The sequence below is a fragment of the Verticillium alfalfae genome, genomic scaffold (genome assembly GCF_000150825.1).
Source record: "Verticillium alfalfae VaMs.102 supercont1.1 genomic scaffold, whole genome shotgun sequence".
NCBI lineage: Eukaryota > Fungi > Ascomycota > Sordariomycetes > Glomerellales > Plectosphaerellaceae > Verticillium > Verticillium alfalfae.
This window is the reverse complement of record NW_003315038.1, coordinates 1598603-1618888: the sequence shown is the minus strand read 5'-3', so window position 1 is coordinate 1618888 and position 20286 is coordinate 1598603. Positions and strand designations below refer to the sequence as shown.

Genomic DNA, 20286 nt, shown 5'->3' with positions numbered 1-20286 from the left:
GGCATCATCACCCTTTTTCATCACTTCAGCTTCAATCTCGACTTCCCCCATCACTGAACGCCAGGATTACTCGCTCTCTTAAAAAGCACTGCAGCGGAAACATCAATCTTTGTTGGGGCTATCACGTTAGTCGGCTCGAAGAAAAAAGATGGACGACGACGCGCCTTCCGTCACGGCGCGCCCTGAGCACGACCTCATCAAGCCCGAACGGTACGACTCGGAAGACACACGAATGGCTGACGCGAAGCCAACATACAAGTCGTGGAAGAAGAAGTATCGCAAGATGCGCATCACGTTCGACCAGAAGATGCATGATGGCGAGGAACTGCACAAGCAGGAGCAGAAGGCACTTGCCATGGCGAAGCGGATCGCAATTGAAAACGAGTAAGTCCCCTGCGAGCATTTCGCATTCACGGGTCATGGTCTCGCGATCGCTCAGATGGCTGTGTCTGGTTCTCACACGCATTACAGCCGTCTGCTCGACCTGCTCTTGGAGCTCAACGAGTCGCACCAGATCCCCCTAGAGAAGCGACTCGACATCGCTCTCACGCCCCCAGCCGACGATGACAATCTCGATCGCGACCTCCCGAAGCCCACCAAGTCTCTCGATCAGGTGCTCCAAGACGTACCACACACATCCTATGCCCAGGCGAAGGAGCGCTTCCCGACCGTCGTCGCCGACATGGAGCCTTTTGCCGGCGAAGCGAATCCGCCTTCATTCCTCAACCCTGATGATATCGATGAATATCTCTGGGACCTTGACAGGCGCATCGACGACAGCGACATGCTGCCCACGCTGGCGCCTTCTGCCCGTCCCAACACCCTCACGAACACCAACAGCAGCAGCCAAAACATAGCCCTCCGCAACCCTACCAGTGTCTACAACTGGCTTCGCAAGAACGCCCCCAAGACGTTCCTCCAGGATGCCGAGCAGGCAGCTCCGGCGGCGGACAAGGACGACGCGCACCATGACGAAGCACCGGCCACTGATGTTAAGCGCAAGAGGAAATCGGGAATCGGGGCCAGTGCCGCCAAGTCGGAGCGCGGCGGCGGACGCGGGTCTCGGGGCGGCAAACGACGGAGCGGCATCGACCGGCTCAGCGTGTCACAGTCTCACAAAGAGGCCGGCGACGAGCCCCAGAGCGGCACCCGCGAAGCCTTCGCCGACAAGGATGGCGACCTTTTCAACCTCTCGTCCACCAGGGGTCCCGCCAAGCGCAAGCGTGACGAGGACGTCAGCTATCGGCCCAAGGGCGGCTCGAGCGGCCGCCCCAGCAAAAAGAAGCGCAAGAGCGGCGGCGAAGGGGACATGGAGACGCCTTCTGGCAAGCCTCGGCGCGGCGGTAAGGGCCGGACGCCCACGGGCTCGCGAGGCCGGTCCCTGGCGGAAGACGCGCATGATGACTGAGGAGGCTTCGATGCGGTTCCAGTGTTTCATGAGATATGGCCAGCCGTGAACCATGCTAGTATACTCTACTGGGCACTTCGCTTTGAAGGCGTTTTGGGGGGTCTTTATTCGAGAAGACGACATGTGTTAATGCGTGGGTTATATGTATACATAGTGAAGCTCGAGTCTTTTTGTGAGCAAACGGCGTTCGGTGGGGGGCGGACTCAGTTGACCATCAAAGTGCGTCCGTAGCTAGGCCGCACTGGTGGTGAGCCAGATCAATTGCTATAGAGGTTGTTCACGATTCCTTGACACCTTTGCTCCTCTGTTCTCGAGCACGTGTTGCTGCCGATGGCTGTTTCGTCGTCATGCTTTGACGGTGACGATCGACCTCGATTGCCAGCCGCCATGGAGCCTCGCCCAAGGCCGTGAGTCACTGCTGGAGAGTGACACAGCTGATGGCAAGTGTGCGAGGCAGTTAAGTGACACGATCGGTCATAAACCGGGGATACTCGTAAACCGACGATAGCCCTGATGTTCCAGAGACAGCTGGTGGGTTTTGGTGGTGAGCGACGAGAGCGACATCGGATGCGGCGGGTCCACCTGGACTGGGCCTTGCTGCCAGGTCCAGGGCGGGTACACTAGGTCTGATTGGGATGAGAGGTGAGTCTGTGGCGCCGCCGGTGTAGTAATTCGTGGATATGCAGCAAGCAGTGCTCAACATCACGAAAGCAGCGCGCGTCGCATTCCCACGCCGAATCGACTCTGTTGCCCATGTGGTTGCAGAGCCCGAGTCAGCAGACGGGTGAATCGGGGGGGTCGGGTGCATCGGGCCAGCGGCAGCCCGAAGGGGGAAGGTGGTCATCTGCGAAAGCTCTCCCCGCATTCAGTCGATCGGTACCTGAGGTGGCCTGGCGACGCAGGAAATTGGGGCGGTTGTTTCGGTGTGGGTGTATGCATTGCTGTATGGCACCACATAGGGACTCTTAGCGGTAGGTACAGGCATTTCGTGGTGAGTGACTTTTTGGGCATGACAGCACTGTATCAGTCAAGAGACAGGGGGAGCAGGAGCAGACGGCGGAACCCTGGTCGCCCCGCAGAGAGCTTTTTCAGCGATGGCCGGGGCTCGGGGCTCTGGGAGGGCGAGTTCGCAGCTTCATTGACTCGACTGGAAGGAGAAACCGGCGAGCTCTTGAACAGGCTGATGTCCCGCCTGCTCCTGCCTCCCATCCCCATTCCCATCTCATATCCTCATCCTTCATCCCACCCACCGTCGACTTGCGTCTTCCAACGACAAGTCACCACCACCTTTGCTCTCCCCCGCCTCTTCCATTGCCCCATAAGAGAGACAGCTGTGCCGCCTCTTGCTCTCTCCCGAGACTTTTCTTCTTCTTCCTCTCCTCGACATCCCCCCCCCGAAAAACGTCATCGACGGATTTCTCTCGCCCGTTGCGACAGCGACAGCAAGCAACAGCAACGACACCAGCGAAGAGACATCGATCAGCCAGCTTCCTGCAGCCTTCCCTCTGGTGGTGGCACCCAGATCTGCATCCCGTCGAAACCGCCAATTGAACTCGCGCGCGCCCACTGCAGGCCGAGAGGACCCTCTGAAGCTCCTACCGCTTGTACCGCTCACGCATTACGCTATTCGGTAAAGCCACCCGGCCAGCTTCAGCACCTCGGCATTGGCCTCGTTGCTTCTTCCCTCCTCCCGACGGCCCCTCTCTACAAACCGACCCCTCCCGTCGTGTGCGCCTCTGCCGACCTTCTTCACTATGAACTCCCTCCGCGTCGCTCTCCGCCCGTGCTCTGTTGCCGCCTCCTCTCCCGCCTCTGCATCCTCCATTCTGCGCCGCGCCGCCGTCCTCTCGTCGTCGCCCTCCTGCTCTCCCGCATCTGGCCGCACCCTGCCCCGCGCCGCCTTCTTCCAGTCCAGGACCATGGCCACCGTGAAGAAGATCAAGGTCAAGAACCCCGTCGTCGAGCTCGACGGCGACGAGATGACCCGCATCATCTGGAAGGACATCAAGGACAAGTTCATCCACCCCTACCTCGACATTGACCTCAAGTACTACGACCTCGGCCTTGAGTACCGTGACGAGACCAACGATCAGGTCACCATTGACGCCGCCAACGCCATTAAGAAGTACAGCGTCGGCGTCAAGTGCGCCACCATCACCCCCGACGAGGCCCGTGTCGAGGAGTTCAAGCTCAAGCAGATGTGGCTCTCCCCCAACGGCACCATCCGCAACGCCCTCGGCGGCACCGTCTTCCGCGAGCCCATTGTCATCCCCCGCGTGCCCCGCCTCGTGCCCGGCTGGAAGAAGCCCATCATCATCGGCCGCCACGCCTTTGGCGACCAGTACCGCGCCAAGGACCTCGTCGTCAAGGGCGAGGGCACCCTCAAGATGGTCTACACCCCCAAGGGCGGCGAGCCCGAGGAGATTGAGGTCTTCCAGTTCAAGAACGGCGGCGGCGTCGCCCAGACCCAGTACAACACGGACGAGAGCATCAGCGGCTTCGCCCACGCCTCGTTCAAGCTCGCCCTCGACAAGGAGCTGCCCCTCTACATGAGCACCAAGAATACCATCCTCAAGAAGTACGACGGCCGCTTCAAGGACATTTTCCAGGACATCTACGAGTCTACCTACAAGAAGGACTTTGAGGCCAAGAAGATCTGGTACGAGCACCGTCTCATCGACGACATGGTCGCCCAGATGATCAAGTCTTCGGGCGGCTACATCATGGCCCTCAAGAACTACGACGGTGACGTCCAGTCCGACATTGTCGCCCAGGGCTTCGGCTCCCTCGGCCTCATGACCTCGGTCCTCATCACTCCCGACGGCAAGACCTTCGAGTCCGAGGCCGCCCACGGCACTGTGACCCGCCACTACCGCGAGCATCAGAAGGGCAATGAGACCTCGACCAACCCCATCGCCTCCATCTTTGCCTGGACCCGTGGCCTCATCAAGCGTGGCCAGCTCGACGACACCCCCGAGCTCGTCGCCTTTGCCGAGAGCCTCGAGAAGGCCTGCATCGACACGGTCGACCAGGACGGCATCATGACCAAGGACCTTGCCCTCGCCTGCGGCAAGACCGGCCGTGGGGACTACGTCACCACTACTGAGTATCTGAACGCCGTCGAGAGGAGGATGAAGAGCCTCCTGAAGGAGAAGCTGTAAATGATTGTGCCCGAAGGCGGAAGCGACTGGCCTGAAATGACGGCGAGATGGATACCACTGATGAAGGACGACACCTGTGTGGCGGGCTGAGCGGCGGAGGCTTGTGGTTTTTATTCGTGCGGAGAGCGATGCATGTACGAGAATCAGGCTGTGCAGAGCCCCTCGGAGGCCTCGCGCGCAGGCAATGCAGGCTGGCAGGCTTGCAGACAGGGTAGGCCCTTTTCCGATTTGCATCTCATGCATGTTCCTTTTTCGATGGTTGCAGCTACATCGCATCATGTGTGTCCTCGCGGGACATGATCTAGACAGTCGCATGTGGGTATGCATTTTGTATTCGAAGCCTGCGTAGACAGAAATCCTAGGTACGAGTAGACATGTGCATCGAACTCTGCGGCCTCACTCTGGCAGTATATGCTACATTTCATTTCAACGGTCGGAAAGAGGGAAACTTGCCAAGGCCGGCTCGCCAGCTTTGGTTGGCTAGAATGATACTACGTTACACGAGACCTCCCTCTTTCCTCCTTCTCTTCGGTCGTGAGACTTCGTTAGTCGTGAGTAAACGCCCAAACACCACTCATAACCAGTGACAACAAAAAGAAAGACAGGAAAAAGACCAGACGGCCACCAATCCCGACCTGTTTCCTCACCCGTCTCCCATGAGACCCCCCACTAGTCGAGGACGAGCGAGAAGGAACTAAAATAAGAAGGACCGCGATATAGGTCAGGGTAGATACCTGAACCGGCAATAGTCCAGAACCATCGAGCTGCGCCAAAAATTCAATAGCCGTGCCGGCTCGCATTGAGGCCCCTGAAGACAACGAACGAACAGACCCGAACCGACCGGGTTCCGGGCCCCCGGGGGCGGCCCCTTTGCTTGCCAACTGTGCTAGACTCCCCGTTGCCAAAGGCAGTGCAGTCTACACCACACCACACGCACTTGGAGAGAGATAGAGAGGGACCCCTCGAATCGATCGAACCAAAATCGAAGCTCGGCCGTTGCATGACGCATCTGCGGGCGCAGGGGGGGCAAGGTACGACGTGATGAGGCAGCTTTGGGGGTTGTACAGGAGACAGAGGGTGTGCGTAATGGGGGTTCAAGGGAAGGGGTGAAGGTGGTTGGACACCTCTGATTGCGTGAGGCTGTGTTAGCCAAATGGGGGAGGTGCATCATACAGCGCTGATGGGGTAACATTGAAAAAATATACACCCAACCAAACCCCTCCTTCAAAGTGTAAAAAAAAGTTCCCTAGTTTCGAGTATTCACAAGAAAAAGAGGGCACAGCCTACCTCACGGACACCCACACCCCGGCTCCCAGGCCCCCGTCGACCGCATCACCGCAGGCCCCGCGCGCTCTTCCTCTGTTCCTCGCAGCCCGTCTTACACTTGGGGCACACGTGGTCCGGGTGCTTGGCAACCTCGACGCGGATCACGCATCGGGAGCAGCGCCACCACCTCGCGTGATAGGTGCGCGACTTGAGCCACTCGTCGTCAACAGGACTATTGCGCTTACAGACGTCCTCCTTGTGGTAGTCTCGCAGGTGATCGCGGTAGTGGTCCAGGCGCCCGAACCCCTTTTCGCTGCGCGCACACTTCTTGTGGTCACACTGCCAGGAATCGCGCACCTTCTCGCTGATGTGTCGTTGCGTGTAGTGTCGCTGGAGGTCGGCCTGGCGTTTGAAGTGTTTGGCGTCGCATTTGGGCCACATGCAGACATAGCCCGAGGTCGACTCGTCTCCCTCGTAGCTGTCATTGTCGGCCGTCCTGCTTTTGGATTTGTGATGAGGTATGGATGGGCTTTCGCCCGTGTACGCAAACTCTGGCCGGAGTTTCCAGTAGCCGCCGTCGTCTGTATAATGATATATGTAGTGCGCCCAATCTGTCGGCGAGACGCCGTCATCTCCGTTTGTCAAGGGTGCTCTCGGTGAGTCCCCTTGCATCGAGGCACGACCGTGACGTCTTTGTCTCAACGGGCCAGTGTCCTCGTCGGCGGTCTGGTGGCTAGATGAGGCAGGGCTATTGGAGGGGTTGCTGTACGCGCCAGTGTCCTGGCCGTAGCTGTCCTGGCCGTAGTCATCCCGGCCATAGTCGTCCCGGTCGTAGTCTGTGTAAGAGTACACAGCACGACTGATGGATGGTGAAGGAAGGGAGTCTGGCCGTCCGTATGAGGAGCCGCTGTCGGACGGTTGTCGTGTGCGGCGGATGGCTCTGGGTGACAGGGCAACTTCTGGGTAGGAATAGTCTGACGAGACACTGCGCTCCATGGCGTAGTGTCTTGTGTGGTCGACGTAATAGTTCATGTTGCCCTGCAGATAGGGTGAGACTGGTGTGAGTATAGTTGATCGAGCTGTCCGGTGTTTCGGATTCTGGTGGTCCTATTAGTACGGATAACGAGAGATGTAATGGGAGGACGAGGCGGATTGTCGTGCTTTTAATAACCATCTTAAGTCAAGAGGTGGACGGGGCAAACAGCAATCGTTGAAGGACTTACATGAACGACAACGGAGGGCGGAACCGCAGGAGCCGGAGTCGCTCAACTATGCAGTTTGGCGGATCAAATGCGGACATCCACCACAGGAACTCGAGCCGGTTGGGTCGTGTACAACAACACGCCTGCCGTGGGCTTCCAAACCCGTTGAACAAAGGCTCAATACGGTTCCTCAAGAGGGCGACCAAGTGTTCGAGATTCAGAGAAGAGCACTTCTTGCAGTGAGGCGGATTTCAAGAGTCTCGTTGCCTCGTCATATACACAACGTCGATGAAGGAGGGGCATGGGGTGAGGAAGCGTTGTTCAAGTGACACTTTCCTCCCGTTGATCGGTCAATGGGAAGGGTGGACATAAAGGCAAATCGCAGCAGCGGACTGTCTGTCGTAGATATGGATCCGTATACGCCATTTGACAGGTCAGAGTGTCACAGCCGCAATCCTCAGCCAATCTGACGAGGATCAAAGTGAAAAGAACCGGGCTAAAGCTTGAGGTGGGCGGTAGATGGCGAAATTAAGGTACTGTCCTCACACTTGACATGGTTGGGCTTGTGGTGGAGTGCGACTCATGCGGCCAGGCAGGGACATGGCTGACCAGGGGTTGGCCTCAGAACCACTGGATTACCCGATGCAAGGCCTCGGAGCTGCTTCTCGGTGAAGGATTAGAAGGTTGTAGATGAGGCTTGGTTGGGCCCTAGAAGCCACCTTCTTCGTGACCAGTCTCGGACACGACACAGAGGGGATGGATGGGTCGACCTACTGGTGTGCCAGGTCAGAGGGGCCAGACACCCAACACGCACGCCCTCAGACACTCTGACAAGAGGGCGAAGTGTCGTAGGTTGTATTAGGCCACCCATACATGTGCTGAGCATACACTCCTGTTCGGCAGGGCTGCCGGAAAGTAGAGTCCCAGATAGGCCCAAGATTCACTAGTTGGATCGCGAATAGCTGGCCCTCGGCGCACCCCATGGCAAAAGTGTCAGTCGGCCCATGGTTTGTGGTCCAATTGGCATGGGGCCAGTGTTTGGTTCATCTTTGCGCGAGCCTGAAACCGAACAGGCTGAGGCTAAGAAAACGAAGAGGAAAGCCTGGAAGGGAAAAGACAGCACGCAGCGGTGAATGTTGGCTCAGCCAGCGGCAGTGGCTGGTAACGTACTCGCAGATATCGCGACTATGGTGTCCAGATTTGAGCCAGTCATCGACACAAGAACACATGGCTGTGGGCCAAGACGGTGGGTAGGCTCTAGGCAAGGCTCATCGCTGCAGATGAAATGGCCGCTTCCAAGTGACAGCCCAGGCACCTTCTGGACCGTTGGAAGAACACCAAGACCAGGGGTGGGGGGTGGTTCGACTTGTGCTGTTACTGGTGCTCGGTGGTGCTGCTGCTCTTGTTGCTGCCTAGAGCACTGCCACCTTGGGCAAAATGGGGCTGCTGCAAGCGCGCGTGCGCGACGACGTCGCTGCAAGTCGGGGACTCTGTGCCAAATGTAGCGGTAAACCCCAATCCAAACATGGCCATACCATCAGTGTCCTGCTTCCTTGCACCAAGTTAAAGGGTCAATGCTGGGTCCGGCAGCTAGGCGATACATGGTCCAACCGGGGAGGGCCCATATCCAGGGCTGGCTTCAAAAGGGCAGGTTTGCCTCGCGCTGACTACCTCAAGACAGATAGGTACCTTAGGTTCCGACAACAGCGCCGTTACAACACAGCACAGCACACACGCAAAAGAATGCTGTTCGGCCGAACAGGCTGTCGTCGAAAGGCCGGGGAGAGGAGCGAAGGAGACGTGCGGGCATCGGTTCGGACCCGAGATCGACTGAAGGCGGCTGAATGGAGACGAGATGGCATGTGGACGGACGAAGAGGATAGGTGCGTCTGTGGGCTTCCTCTATCCTGCCAGCAGCTTGAACGACTGCTCGGTGTTCCGCCATTCTAGGGGGTCGGTTCGCCAAACTATGGCGGACAGTCAGGCGTGACCTTCATGCTCGAGACAAGGCGTCCAAAGGCCATGGCAAAAACAAGGCTGTCGATGGATCGACAGGCGGACAAAGAATGCGTGGCTTCGATCGGCAGCATGTGCCGATGCGATGCTACGTGTGAGATGGAGAGATCCTGCCTTACTATCGGATCGGGCACATGATGCTCCTCGCGTGTTCTGGTGTTGATGTGAAAGTGCTGAAGAGGAGAGGCAGCACGAGGGGGGGGAGAGGCGTACGAGTGAGAGTACGGAAACGACAGCCAACCTCAGCTCTGCACAGGGAGAGGCAACCCCACTTGAATGTACCTTATCCTGACCTTAGGTAAGGCGACTCAGGGTGAGTGGCCACCCCGTAGAATCACGCAAGCTCCTGCCCATGGAGGTACCCAGCCTCCAGAGGCAGACAGACGCCAGGCACACTCAGACATGAACCTTCACACCGTCATTCGTAATACAACACTAAACCAAGTCCTAGTAGCCTACAGCTACCTAGCTGTAGCGATCGCTGTCACGCAGGCCAAACTGGCCAGACGGCAAGTAGAATTGTGCACGTAGTCCTGTCAGCCAGCCCTACTGTACCAGTAACGGTCCTCGAGACGATCCCCCGTCCCTGACCACGTGTCCGAAAGCAAGAAAGGCAACGCAACGCCGATTCCCAAGGCTCTCAACCCAGAGAGATCCTTGGCCCGCGGTACCAACCTGCGTCCGTAAAACATTTTCCATGTGCTGATACTCATACATCGTCCTCGAGGAACTTGTAGGCGAACTTGAAGTCGGCCTTCCGTCGGTTCATCCTGTCACGCGCATGTTAGCTGCTGGGCACTGCGACGACGGGTGGCGGCACGAACCATGTGGATTCATAGTCAAAAAAACGGTAAGTGCCCTGCTCGAATTCTTCCGTGATGCTCTTCGGCTCCTCATGTCGTTGGAACCAAGTTTGGTATTGCTTGTGGAACCTCCAGCTCTGGTCCTTCAGTGCTTTGGCTGCAAGGTACTGCTGCGGTGTTCCCTGCTTGTAGTAAAACACATAGAAAAGCGTGTCCGGCTCGATGCGTTGGTATAGCCGGGGGTCGTCCAGCAGGGCGAGGGGCTCCTGAGGAAACCCTGTTCCGGTAGCAGGGACCCGCACGTCCGGTCGATATGTTCTAGGGACCTCCGAGTCCAGCGGGTCAGGGCATGTAGCCTGGCTGGTCTGCAGCATGCGCAACGTCGCCGGCGACGACAGGCTCGCAGGCTTCTTGCGCGTCACCTCGAAGGACTCGACGAGATCCTGAAGCGAGGCAGGCAGGTGATAAATGGACTCCTCTTCGCGATCCTCCTGGGTCGTCTTGCTATGCGCCGTTCCGTTGGCACGCGCCGTCGTCCGAGCTTCGGCCTCCGCTTGTTCGGCAAGCTTGCGCTGTTGTCGCTTGCTTCGAACAGGCTCCACGGGTTCCACTGCCGTTGCTGCTTTGCTCGCAGCCTTGCTCTTCTCCGCCTTTGCGGGAGCAGGCGTCGCGCGTGTGCTAGCTGTTAGGGCCTCGGTCGCACTGCTCGAAGAGGCGGGTGCCGGCGCCTTGGGCTCCGTCTTCTCCACAGCAGCTGGCTGCGCTGCCGTCGTCGCTGGTGAGCTCGTCGCGCTCGCTGCGCCCGTCTTGACTTGGACCGTCGACGGCGCAACAGGTGAGGGCGACATGCCTGGTGGGGGCGGCAAAGGTGCGATGCCAATCTTATCGTTCGCAGCAGCCGCAGCAGCCGCAGATGCGTACTTGAGTCCCTCGGCTGGCCTTGCTGGGACGGAAGCCGGCTTCATGACCGGCCCTGAAGACGTACCGTTACTAATCGTTGCCAGGGGTGTATGTAAGGTGGCTAAAGCAGGCAGTGGTGATTTCACCTGCGCACTTGGTCGTCGCGTTGATGCCGCTGCAACTTCTGCTACCTGTTTCGCCTTGGCTACAGCCACAGGCTTGACAACCTCGGGTTCTGGCGTCGCCTCTTCTGCCAGTGACGCGTTGTCTTGTGACGAACCCTTATCCTCCTGCGGCACACCGAACACGCCCTCTTCCTCGTCCAGGTTGAGTTCGTCGTACATTTCTTCGTCTTCGATAAAGTCGTCAGTCAAGCTGTCGGTGACGTAGTAGCGGATCGTTTCCTCCAAATCGGTCACCTGTTCGGTGTCGATGCCCCCGTTCTCCAATGAGCGCCGGATCAGCTCCAGCTTGCCTTGATGCCACTTATGTCGCTCTATGATGCGGTCAATCTCGGCGATCCGATCTGCCTTGGCGCCCTGGCTCTTCCCCTTCTTCATCGTGGCTTGTATGGATTCGGACTCGGCCTCGAGCGTCTCGATTTGCAGTTCCAACTCGTCCACCTGGTTCCCAAGAAACTCGCCAGCTTCGGCTCTGGCTTGTTCTGCTGGATCGAGCTTCTGAGACGAAGCCAACCCTTCTTTGGAGTAGGCTTTCGTCTTCATGGCCTTTTCGACGGCTTTGAAGCGTTCCATTTGCTATTTTTCCATGTTAGTCAGGGGACATGGCAGCAGCACGCAGACGCCAAAGGGGGATCGTCTTGCTGCGCCGGTGCGGGGATGAAAGTGTCGTTGTGTGTGTGTGACGAACCGTCTCAATCAGCTTTCGATGCTCGAGTAAAGGACCCTTGTCCTTGATGTCGTTGCTTGCGGCCCATGTCTTGATCTGATCTCGCATCCGCTGCAGTTTCTTGATCTCGCGCTTCAGGTTGTCCTCCAACTTCTCTTTTTGGGAGAGGTTATTGGACTGCTCGATCTTCTCGTAAATGGCCTCGAACTCGGCCACGCCTTCTGCCACCTTCTTGAAGCACTTCTCCACTTCTTGCTGCAGTTTTCGTGCGGCCATGATGACTTGTGATCGCGAGATGGAAGCAGGCGTTTGTACAGAACAGGTAGGTCGTCTTCGAGGTGGAAGACTGGATGATCCCGGCTATTGGGAGTCGACGTCGGGAATGTGTTAGCGGCGCCAGGCGCGGGTTTACGTCGTCCAGTAATGTTGTCTGACCCGCACGCTGATCAGATGAGGTGGTTCGAAGAAGCGTCGTGCGTCGTCCCGCGGAGACAAGTGTTGTTGGGGTGTCAATCGTGATTGCGCAGTGTGAAGGAAGTTTGCTTCCCGAGAAGGCTGTTTCGCGAATGGTGATTGACGGAGGAAGGTGCCAGCATGCTCAGGTACCTCCAGTATTGCACAGTGCGTCAGAGCCGCTAAACTAGGCGGCGAGCAATAGCACGTGATCGGTTAATATGATGACTTGCAAGCGGGCAGGCGCCAGCAATGCTTCAGTTAGCTGATCATCTATACGGCAATGGAGGAGCATTTTTTAATCATCGGTTTCATTCGTGTGAGCCCTTTGTCTTGGTCGCACGTCGGGCTCAGGAAGGGGTTTTCGGCATGTTGACGAGCTCAAGCGACGAGCACCCCTGAAAACTTCAGCGCACCAAGTCATCCTCTCACACGTCTCTCACACGGAGTACATGCAAACAGCTCGCTCAATCGAGTAGGCACGTAGGCATTAAAGTGGGCCGGGAGTGAATGAACTGCGCGGTGTGACAGCCAAGTGACCAGACGACAGGGATGCAAAGCACGACCACCGTGCAATGTGGCATGGTGTGAGCAGTTGTTCGAGTACCGTCGACAGTCTGGGTAAAGCACGTCTTTTGATCCCTCGGATGGTTATAGTGCGGGCAGGTTCAGCACCCTAGGTCGGGCATCGCGACCGTGGACGATCTTTCCAATTCCAAGTACCTTGTGCCCAAGGGCTTTTGCGTAGTCTTGTGGGTGAAGATACTTTAGTCGTCATCATTCAGCCTAGAGCTTTTCCAGCCTTCACGGTTTCCAAGTGTTCATGGCGTTGCATCATGGTGTCCGAATTCTACGGGTTATATTCATGTGAAATTAGGTAACAAAATGGTAGTATCTGGGCCACCGCTGGGATATCTTCAAACCCTAGAATGTCATATTTCGTGCCAATCCACTACATGTAGGTACCTAGCTATTGATGCCGGTTCAGACGGAGCCCCAGTCCAATAACCTCGCTTTCCATGCACCACCACCATCAACGTTCAAGCACAGCCAGAACGATACGTAGAGTGACAAAACCAGCTTCCCCTCTCTTCCAATATGAAAGGCACGTTTCTCTCCTCTATACCTCCAAGGCCCATTACTGACAAGCACCAGCAATCATTCAGCGGGTTTTGTCAGCCTCCGTGACAGTGGATAAGGAGGTCATATCTTCCATAGGAAAGGGAGTTCTAGTCTTTGCGGCAGTGGCTCCTGGAGACACAGAAAGAGAGGCAAAGTCCTTGGCTGCCAAAGTCCTGAAGATGAAGCTTTGGGATGACGACTCAGGCGGCAGAGTGAGGGAGCATTGCAAACTCTTATCTCGAGAGCAATCGCTGACACGGTCGTCCGACTCCATAGTGGAAGCAGAGCGTCAAAGACATTGAAGGAGAGGTTCTCTGCGGTACGGCCACCCAGAACACGAAAAGGGCACTTGCTGACACAGTGACAGTGTCACAATTCACGCTGCTGGCCAAGACGACCAAGGGATCCAAGCCAGACTTTCATGGTGCCCTGGGCGGTGATGAGGCCAGCATACTATACCACTACTTCTTCCAGGAGGTCCAGAAAGGTTACCTTGCCGACCGCGTGAAGAATGGAAAATTCCAGGCCATGATGGAAGTGGCCTTGGTCAACGATGGGCCGGTAAGTCAACAGACCTATCCAAAGTTCGATATCCTTCCCCAACGGCTGCTGAACATCCTCACAGGTTACGCTTGAGCTAGCAGCGTCACCCCCACCCCCGCCTGGCAACGCGAAATCGACGTGAAGAGACTGGCGAGCGCCAACATGCTAAGACCATCTACATAACCAAAGCATTTAAAAAAAAAATCGTTCCACAGATGGCCTTCGTCATTCGCCCTGCGGCGCGACGACCAGCCGGTGCAAAGCTCTGGGGAGGAGTGTGAGACTAGCCAATGCCCCGCACTACCAACCGTGACCCTAGCTAGAAACTTCCAGAGCGACTGAGCTGCATGTAGGCAAACGTGAACCCCACCTCCACCTTCTCACATCGTCACAGACGTGCCTTTTCCTTCTTTCTCCAAAGCCTGCTTATTCGCGGACACTCCTCCTCTTCGTTTCCAATTGCTTCAAGCAGCACGATCTGAAGCTTCAGGGACCCATCACTTCGTCAAACTTGCCCCCGCGCGCAAATCAACACCAACCGCGCTCGAGCTACCAATCGAAACCCCCACTACCGGCCATACCACTCTCCACGACACACAATGTCTACCGACGCTGCCCCTCCCGTCGAGGATAAGGAGAAGCGCAGTCGCGTCTTCTTCGACATATCCATTGGCGGAAAGTCTGCTGGCCGTGTGACCTTTGAACTATACGATGATCTCGTCCCCAAGACTGCCGAAAACTTCCGCGCCTTGTGCACCGGTGAGAAGGGCCTGGGCAAGTCTGGCAAGCCCCTCCACTACAAGGGCTCCATCTTCCACCGCATCATCAAGCAATTCATGATTCAGGGCGGCGATTTCACCGAAGGCAACGGCACCGGCGGCGAGTCCATTTACGGTGCCAAGTTCGCCGACGAGGCCTTCCCCAAGACTCACGACCGCCCCTTCCTGCTCTCCATGGCCAACGCTGGTCCCGGTATGTGCATCCCAGCCTCCCAATGGAGCTCTCACACCCCCGTACCAAGAGCTGAACCGAGCTGATCTCTCGTGATGCCTCCCGCAGACACCAACGGCAGCCAGTTCTTCATCACCACCGTTCCCACACCCCACCTTGACAACAAACACGTCGTCTTTGGCGAGGTCCTTAACGGCAAGTCGATCGTCAGACAGCTCGAGAATCTGCCCACCCAGAACGGCGACAAGCCAGTCAAGGACGCCATCATCGCCGACTGCGGCGTCCTTACGGGCGACGCCGCGCTCGCCGCCGATGTCAAGGCCCCCGACGCCATGGGCGATGCCTATGAGGACTTCCCCGAAGACTGCGCTACGCCCCCCGAGGCCGCCGAGGTCCTCGCCATCGCCACGGCCTGCAAGGACTACGGCAACCGTGCCTTCAAGGCCGGCGACCCCGCCCTCGGCCTCGAAAAGTACCAAAAGGGTATCCGCTACCTGAACGAGGAGCCCGACCTCGAGGCTCTTCCTGAGGCGGACCGCCCCGCCCTCCAGGCCCAGCTTGACGCTCTGCGCTTCGCCCTCAACAACAACTCGGCCCTTCTCGCGCTCAAGCTCGAGACCTTCGACGACGCCCACCGCTTTGCCGACGCGGCCCCTCGCCGCCGCCGACAAGCCCGCCGCCACCGTCAAGGATGCCGACCGCGCCAAGGCCCTCTACCGCCGCGCTTCGCCTCCGTCCGCCTCAAGGACGAAGAGCCGCCGTTGCTGATCTCGAGGCCCGCGCACAAGCTCCGGGCCCGCCCGACGGCCTCATCCTCAAACGAGCTCAACTCGGTCAAGCAAAAGGCTGCTGGCGCCGCTCCCGCCCAAGGAGAAGGGCCGCCCTACAAGAAAGTTTCTTTTGCATGAGCTTCCCCTGTGAACGGCGTATGGGGGTTTTTTCCGGAAAGCGGCCCAAGACAGGTGAGGGGAGCGGGGGAAGCCAACACGAGACGTCGGGGCCAAATTCTTCAGGTCGACAGAGGGGGCTCGGCGCATTGCGCGCGTGCCCCGCGGTTTCTTTCGATTTTGGTTCCTTCTTTTTTTATTGCTTCACGGAGATGATTTGATGACCGGCGTAAGGATGATAGGCAACCCGAGAGGCCATGACGTTGGAGCGATACCGAGGAAGAACAAAAAAAGAGAACAGCATTACACGGCAGTCCCCCCACCCAACTAGATACCTCGATCAAACATGATCCACCATTGACACGATACTACATCACAACGGGCTACATAGGCATCGGTGACGTGATCCTGGTTTGAAATATGGAAGGGTATATATGTATATGAACTGGCCCATGAGCTGGCCCCCTCCCACCGCTATGTCGTTGAATCCGCTTGGCCTATTCCTCCCCAACACACAAACGCCGGCCGGTTACCCTATCCCATCACCAAAGACGCCTCTCTATCCAGCCGTGATTCAAATGGTCAGGCACTACTTGACTTTTGTGGAATGCCGAGCCCTACTTTTTTGAAGGGGGGGGGGGGGGGGTTGGCAACTGTCCCGTCGCGGCACGTGTGGCTTGCGTCAAGGTCATTTCATCTCAGTTGCCGTGATGTTTCGTACGCTCCTGACTCTTCCCGGATCTAATGGTAGGTGATGCATGTTCTGGCGAGTCGCTCCGCGCGAACGGCTTCATGATCCCAGATAGGATCGTGCGGGTGGATCTGCTACCCCCATTTCGCTTCAGAGTGCCGCCACTGCCGGAAGAAATATTTGTCGCAAATGTGACTTCGGACTGGCCAGATGCATGCCGTGTAGGATTCGACATCTCTCGTCCCCGACGATGTTCTTTACTTCGTCGAGATGGTTGAGAGGCGTCGGGGGCCACGTCACTGCCTGCAGATCGAGGTGGGCGAAGGCCGGCGTCGGATCTGTAGCCGTAGCTATCCGGAGATGGCATAGCCTGAGTCGGCGTGCTGCAAGACTGGTTGATCGCATCGAGGGTGCTCTGCTCAAGAACATCGGCAAGCTCCGACACTGGGTTAGGTCCACCCTCGATTGCCCGATATTCCTCCATCTTGGCGTGGCAGATGTCCGTGCGCCTCTGTAGGTCGAGACACATGTCATTGAAGATCAAGACGTCGTCCTCTCCTCCACCATTGGCGTGTGGTATTTTGGAGCCCAAATTCGCGAACGGGTTGACGTCTGCCCAGAGCTTGATGAGGGCAGCAAAGTTGCGGGCGTGGTCGATGACAAAGGGCAGCGCAGGGAAGCCTTCGCGTGCGTTTGGCGACAGACGGCCGAGGATTGTGATAGGGGTCGAGTAAGATGGTCCAAGAGCAACCTTGTTCCGCTCCACGGGGATGGCGCAGATGGCATCGATGTATTCCCTGACCGACTGTCGCTGGGCAGTCAAAAACTTGTTCATAGGCTCCATCCACTCCTCTTTCTTGCCGAACGTCGAAAGGTTACCCAGTGCCTGAAGAGCCTTCGCAATCAACGTGAACGTTCGTTGCGCCCGTGGTCGGGGATGGTCTCGGAGGAGCCCGAAAAGCTTTGGACTCAGGATTGCCGGACAAATGAATCGGAGGAAGAGGAAGCCAGAAACACTGGTGTAGGTGACTGTCCGTAGCCAGTCGCCATATCGGTCTTCCGCTACAGCGCGGACGTACTTGAGAATCGACCGCAGCTCCGAAGGGCATTTCGTAGGCTCCTTTGCAATGCACTGCCAAACCTCGGTGGCTGCCTGTAGCAGGCGGTTCCAATTTTGAGCCAAATCTTCGCCGGGCTTCAGCTTGCTGGGATCCACCTCGCAATTCGGGTTCATCTCGTTGATTTCGCTGATTTTGGCCTGCAAAATGGTCTCAAGATATTCTTTTCCGGATCGTCTCATGTGAAACTCGAGCGCCTGAGTGAAAAGCGTGTTGCCCCTGAAAAGTAGATTGGCCTCACCAGCGAGCGATTTGCCCGTTTCGCGTACCAGCTGCTCACGGTCGCTTGCAGATTCCAGAGACTCGTTGGACTTGAGGCGGCTGCTGAAACGGTATTTTGTCATCTGCGCTTGACTACCAACACCGTCTATCTCGTCTTCAACTAGTGTCTGCAGCCAGTCATTCGCCTGGCCCGAGACTTGGAAGATGTTGAGGAAAATCTCCGACAATTTTCCGTAGCTGGGCCAGGAAGGGCGTGCGCAATCTGGGTGGTCAGGCCCGATGGGAAGCTATGCAGCAGGTTCGAAAGAGCCTGGTACTCATTTGAATGCAGGACCACGAGCTCTTCGTAATGAACCTTGACCAGCATGGTTCCTACAAAGTGCTGCCGCACATCGAGCACCTCGAACCAGCGCTCAAGGTCCTTCCCCGAATCGATGAGATCCAAAGGTATATCGACGGCGCCGCAAAGAGCTTCAGACAAGTTTCCAAACTTGGACACATTGGCCGATGGCTGAAGCTGCGGGTGCAACATGTCCAGGTTGCCATCGACACGCTTCAAGATGATTGACAAGAAGGGCAGTGCTGCAGGAAGGTCGATGAACTGGTATTCTTCCCTCCAATATGGATTTTTGGTGCCCGACTTCAGTGGGGTGCGCGCTCGAACCTCTCCATCGAGGATGACCTCTGCAAGATAGTTGCCGATGAGCGGATCGCTGTCAGCCTTGGAATGGCGGTCATGTGGGGGCAACTCTGGGGATCCCAGCTTCTGCTTCAACTTTGCCTCAGTGACGCGGACCGTGATGGTCTTCTCTACTCGGAAAATCTCGCCCGGCCATTCCGCTTCCAAGTCCACAATCTCGAGAACCTGTTCAGTTCCGGGCGAGTCTAAACGATAGATGTCCGGGAGCGCGAATGCACGCAGCAGCACAAACCAAACTTCGAAGAGTAAGCGATTCTCGAATGCCATGTAGACTGGGCGGAAGATGGACAGCTGTGTTGAAATGGTCGAGTAATGTGGGAATATGGCGATGCAATACTCCTCATCGAGCACCGATTTATGGAGTTGCTGGATGGCGCACCGCGAAAGCTGTGACAGCTCTACCACGGCAATGACCGAGTCTCCGTCATTGGTAGTGAGCCTGATCTCGCCGTTCTCCTGAAGCAGGCACGACACAAGCCTCCAGGATATTGTCTGAGACCGCAGATCACGCGTCGACGGTCTCTTCACGATCGCTCGGGGTGATGTCGCCAAACCCTTGTCCCACAGCCTGACCTGGCCGACTTTGATGAAATTGGTAGACTTGGGGGCGGCGCCATCAGATCCGCGAGATCGCAATGGCGGTCGAACCGACGTTGGTGTCGTGTTGTTGCTCCCGTTGGACAATTTGACCTTTGGGGGTCTGAGCTGCTGCCAACAAAGCAAGGCGGCCAACCACAAATCCCGCTCATCAGCCAGCGTTGGGTGTATCAGCAGCTCCACCGACACCTGGTTGGGTGATGTGGACAGAATCTGTAGGCACCGCCGCTCAGGCTGCGTCAGGTCCATGGGCGTGATTCGGCAGCCTCGAAGGTCTTGTATGAGTGTGTTGTGGAAAGGTCCGTTACGGCCGGAGTCGAACATGAGCGACCCTTTCTCCTCGTCGATATATCCAATACCATTCTGCCATGGCGATGAGAGGTCGGTCTGGAACTCAATCTCACCACGCATGCGACCGCAGAGCGTCTTCATGAGAAGAAGGACCTTGTTCGCGTCATCAGTTGGGACCGGTATCGGTAGCGAGTCCACGGAAGGAGTGGTTATTTGCGGCGATGTAGGTCGGGAAGACTGGCGCTTGATAAGGCGCCTGCTCGATCCTTTCTTCTCCTTTCCTGTTGTCGTGGTGATTTCTGGTGGTCTTGTTTGCGTTATGGAGGGATATCCCATCGACTCGATCGGGAGGGGTGGCGGTGGTCGATTGTCGTCGAAGACAACTTGCGAGCCGGAGGAAGAGAACGAGCCGACCCGATGGCGTCCCTCGACAGATGACGCTGCCGCATACTGCTGTCGAAAGGCGCCATCCATGGTATGGGTACGCGGGCGGAAGCTACCGCTCGTTTGTCGCGGGGGTGGCGGGCTCGAGGAGTTACTGTCGTAGGACGCGCCGAATGTGTCGTTGAACACGACACCCTGGCGTCTGACCATGTCTCCCGGGCGCGGAATGGAGCGCGGGGAGCTCTGAGGCGAGGTGGAGCCGAGTTGCGTTCGGGCGGGGAGAGCTGGGGCGGCAGATGCGTGATCGTGGTGGTTGTGGGCGTGGTGGGCATGGGTGTGAGCGTGGGCGTTGGCATGCGCGCTATCCTCTCGACTCGAGAACTCGGGTGTCACTGCGCGGATGGTGTTATGGGAGGAGGAGACCGTGGTGCGGAAAGCTGTGCGCAGGTTGCTGGTGGAGAGACGTTCGAGGCCGCGAGACGGGGTTGGGTCACGGTGTGCGTCGAGAGGGGTGTTCTGGGGCCATTCCAGAGGCGGGGTGGGATTGTGGGTGCCTGGGTTGGTCGGGTGGAAGGGTCGTCCGTCCATGTCGGGAGGCAGCATCGTCATGCCATTGCTTGACGGCATCGGCAGGGCGCGCTGGTAGAAGGTCGAACAGAGGGTAGTGGTCTGCAAATCGGAAGGCCGATATTATTCTAGGTCGAAAGGTACCTCGGCCCTGT

At 57.4% G+C, this 20286-nt stretch overlaps 7 protein-coding genes across 7 annotated transcripts; 4 read left to right on the top strand and 3 right to left on the bottom strand.

The window, feature by feature from the left end:
* Positions 1–148: 148 nt before the first annotated feature.
* On the top strand, positions 149–1408 carry VDBG_00492 (conserved hypothetical protein; the record flags this gene model as incomplete). The annotated part of the gene is made up of 2 exons (XM_003008765.1): positions 149–384; positions 472–1408. 2 exons carry the CDS (start codon positions 149–151, stop codon positions 1406–1408), a joined length of 1173 nt encoding a protein of 390 aa, XP_003008811.1.
* Positions 1409–3162: 1754 nt separating this feature from the next.
* Positions 3163–4569, top strand: VDBG_00491 (isocitrate dehydrogenase; the record flags this gene model as incomplete). The annotated part of the gene is made up of 1 exon (XM_003008764.1): positions 3163–4569. The coding sequence occupies one exon, from the start codon at positions 3163–3165 to the stop codon at positions 4567–4569; it is 1407 nt and encodes a 468-aa protein (XP_003008810.1).
* A 1332-nt stretch (positions 4570–5901) lies between these two features.
* VDBG_00490 (conserved hypothetical protein) lies at positions 5902–6831 on the bottom strand (the record flags this gene model as incomplete). Its single annotated transcript, XM_003008763.1, has 1 exon — positions 5902–6831. One exon carries the CDS (start codon positions 6829–6831, stop codon positions 5902–5904), a length of 930 nt encoding a protein of 309 aa, XP_003008809.1.
* Positions 6832–9476: 2645 nt separating this feature from the next.
* VDBG_00489 (CCR4-NOT transcription complex subunit 3) lies at positions 9477–12083 on the bottom strand (the record flags this gene model as incomplete). Its single annotated transcript, XM_003008762.1, has 3 exons — positions 9477–9823; positions 9878–11514; positions 11627–12083. 3 exons carry the CDS (start codon positions 11879–11881, stop codon positions 9763–9765), a joined length of 1953 nt encoding a protein of 650 aa, XP_003008808.1.
* A 1032-nt stretch (positions 12084–13115) lies between these two features.
* VDBG_00488 (D-tyrosyl-tRNA(Tyr) deacylase) lies at positions 13116–13865 on the top strand (the record flags this gene model as incomplete). The annotated part of the gene is made up of 4 exons (XM_003008761.1): positions 13116–13163; positions 13214–13392; positions 13457–13741; positions 13806–13865. The coding sequence occupies 4 exons, from the start codon at positions 13157–13159 to the stop codon at positions 13863–13865; spliced, it is 531 nt and encodes a 176-aa protein (XP_003008807.1).
* Positions 13866–14322: 457 nt separating this feature from the next.
* Positions 14323–15582, top strand: VDBG_00487 (peptidyl-prolyl cis-trans isomerase D; the record flags this gene model as incomplete). Its single annotated transcript, XM_003008760.1, has 2 exons — positions 14323–14695; positions 14783–15582. 2 exons carry the CDS (start codon positions 14323–14325, stop codon positions 15580–15582), a joined length of 1173 nt encoding a protein of 390 aa, XP_003008806.1.
* Positions 15583–16259: 677 nt separating this feature from the next.
* VDBG_00486 (ras GTPase-activating protein gap-1) lies at positions 16260–20152 on the bottom strand (the record flags this gene model as incomplete). Its single annotated transcript, XM_003008759.1, has 2 exons — positions 16260–17691; positions 17790–20152. 2 exons carry the CDS (start codon positions 20150–20152, stop codon positions 16260–16262), a joined length of 3795 nt encoding a protein of 1264 aa, XP_003008805.1.
* Between the last annotated feature and the right edge of the window lie 134 nt (positions 20153–20286).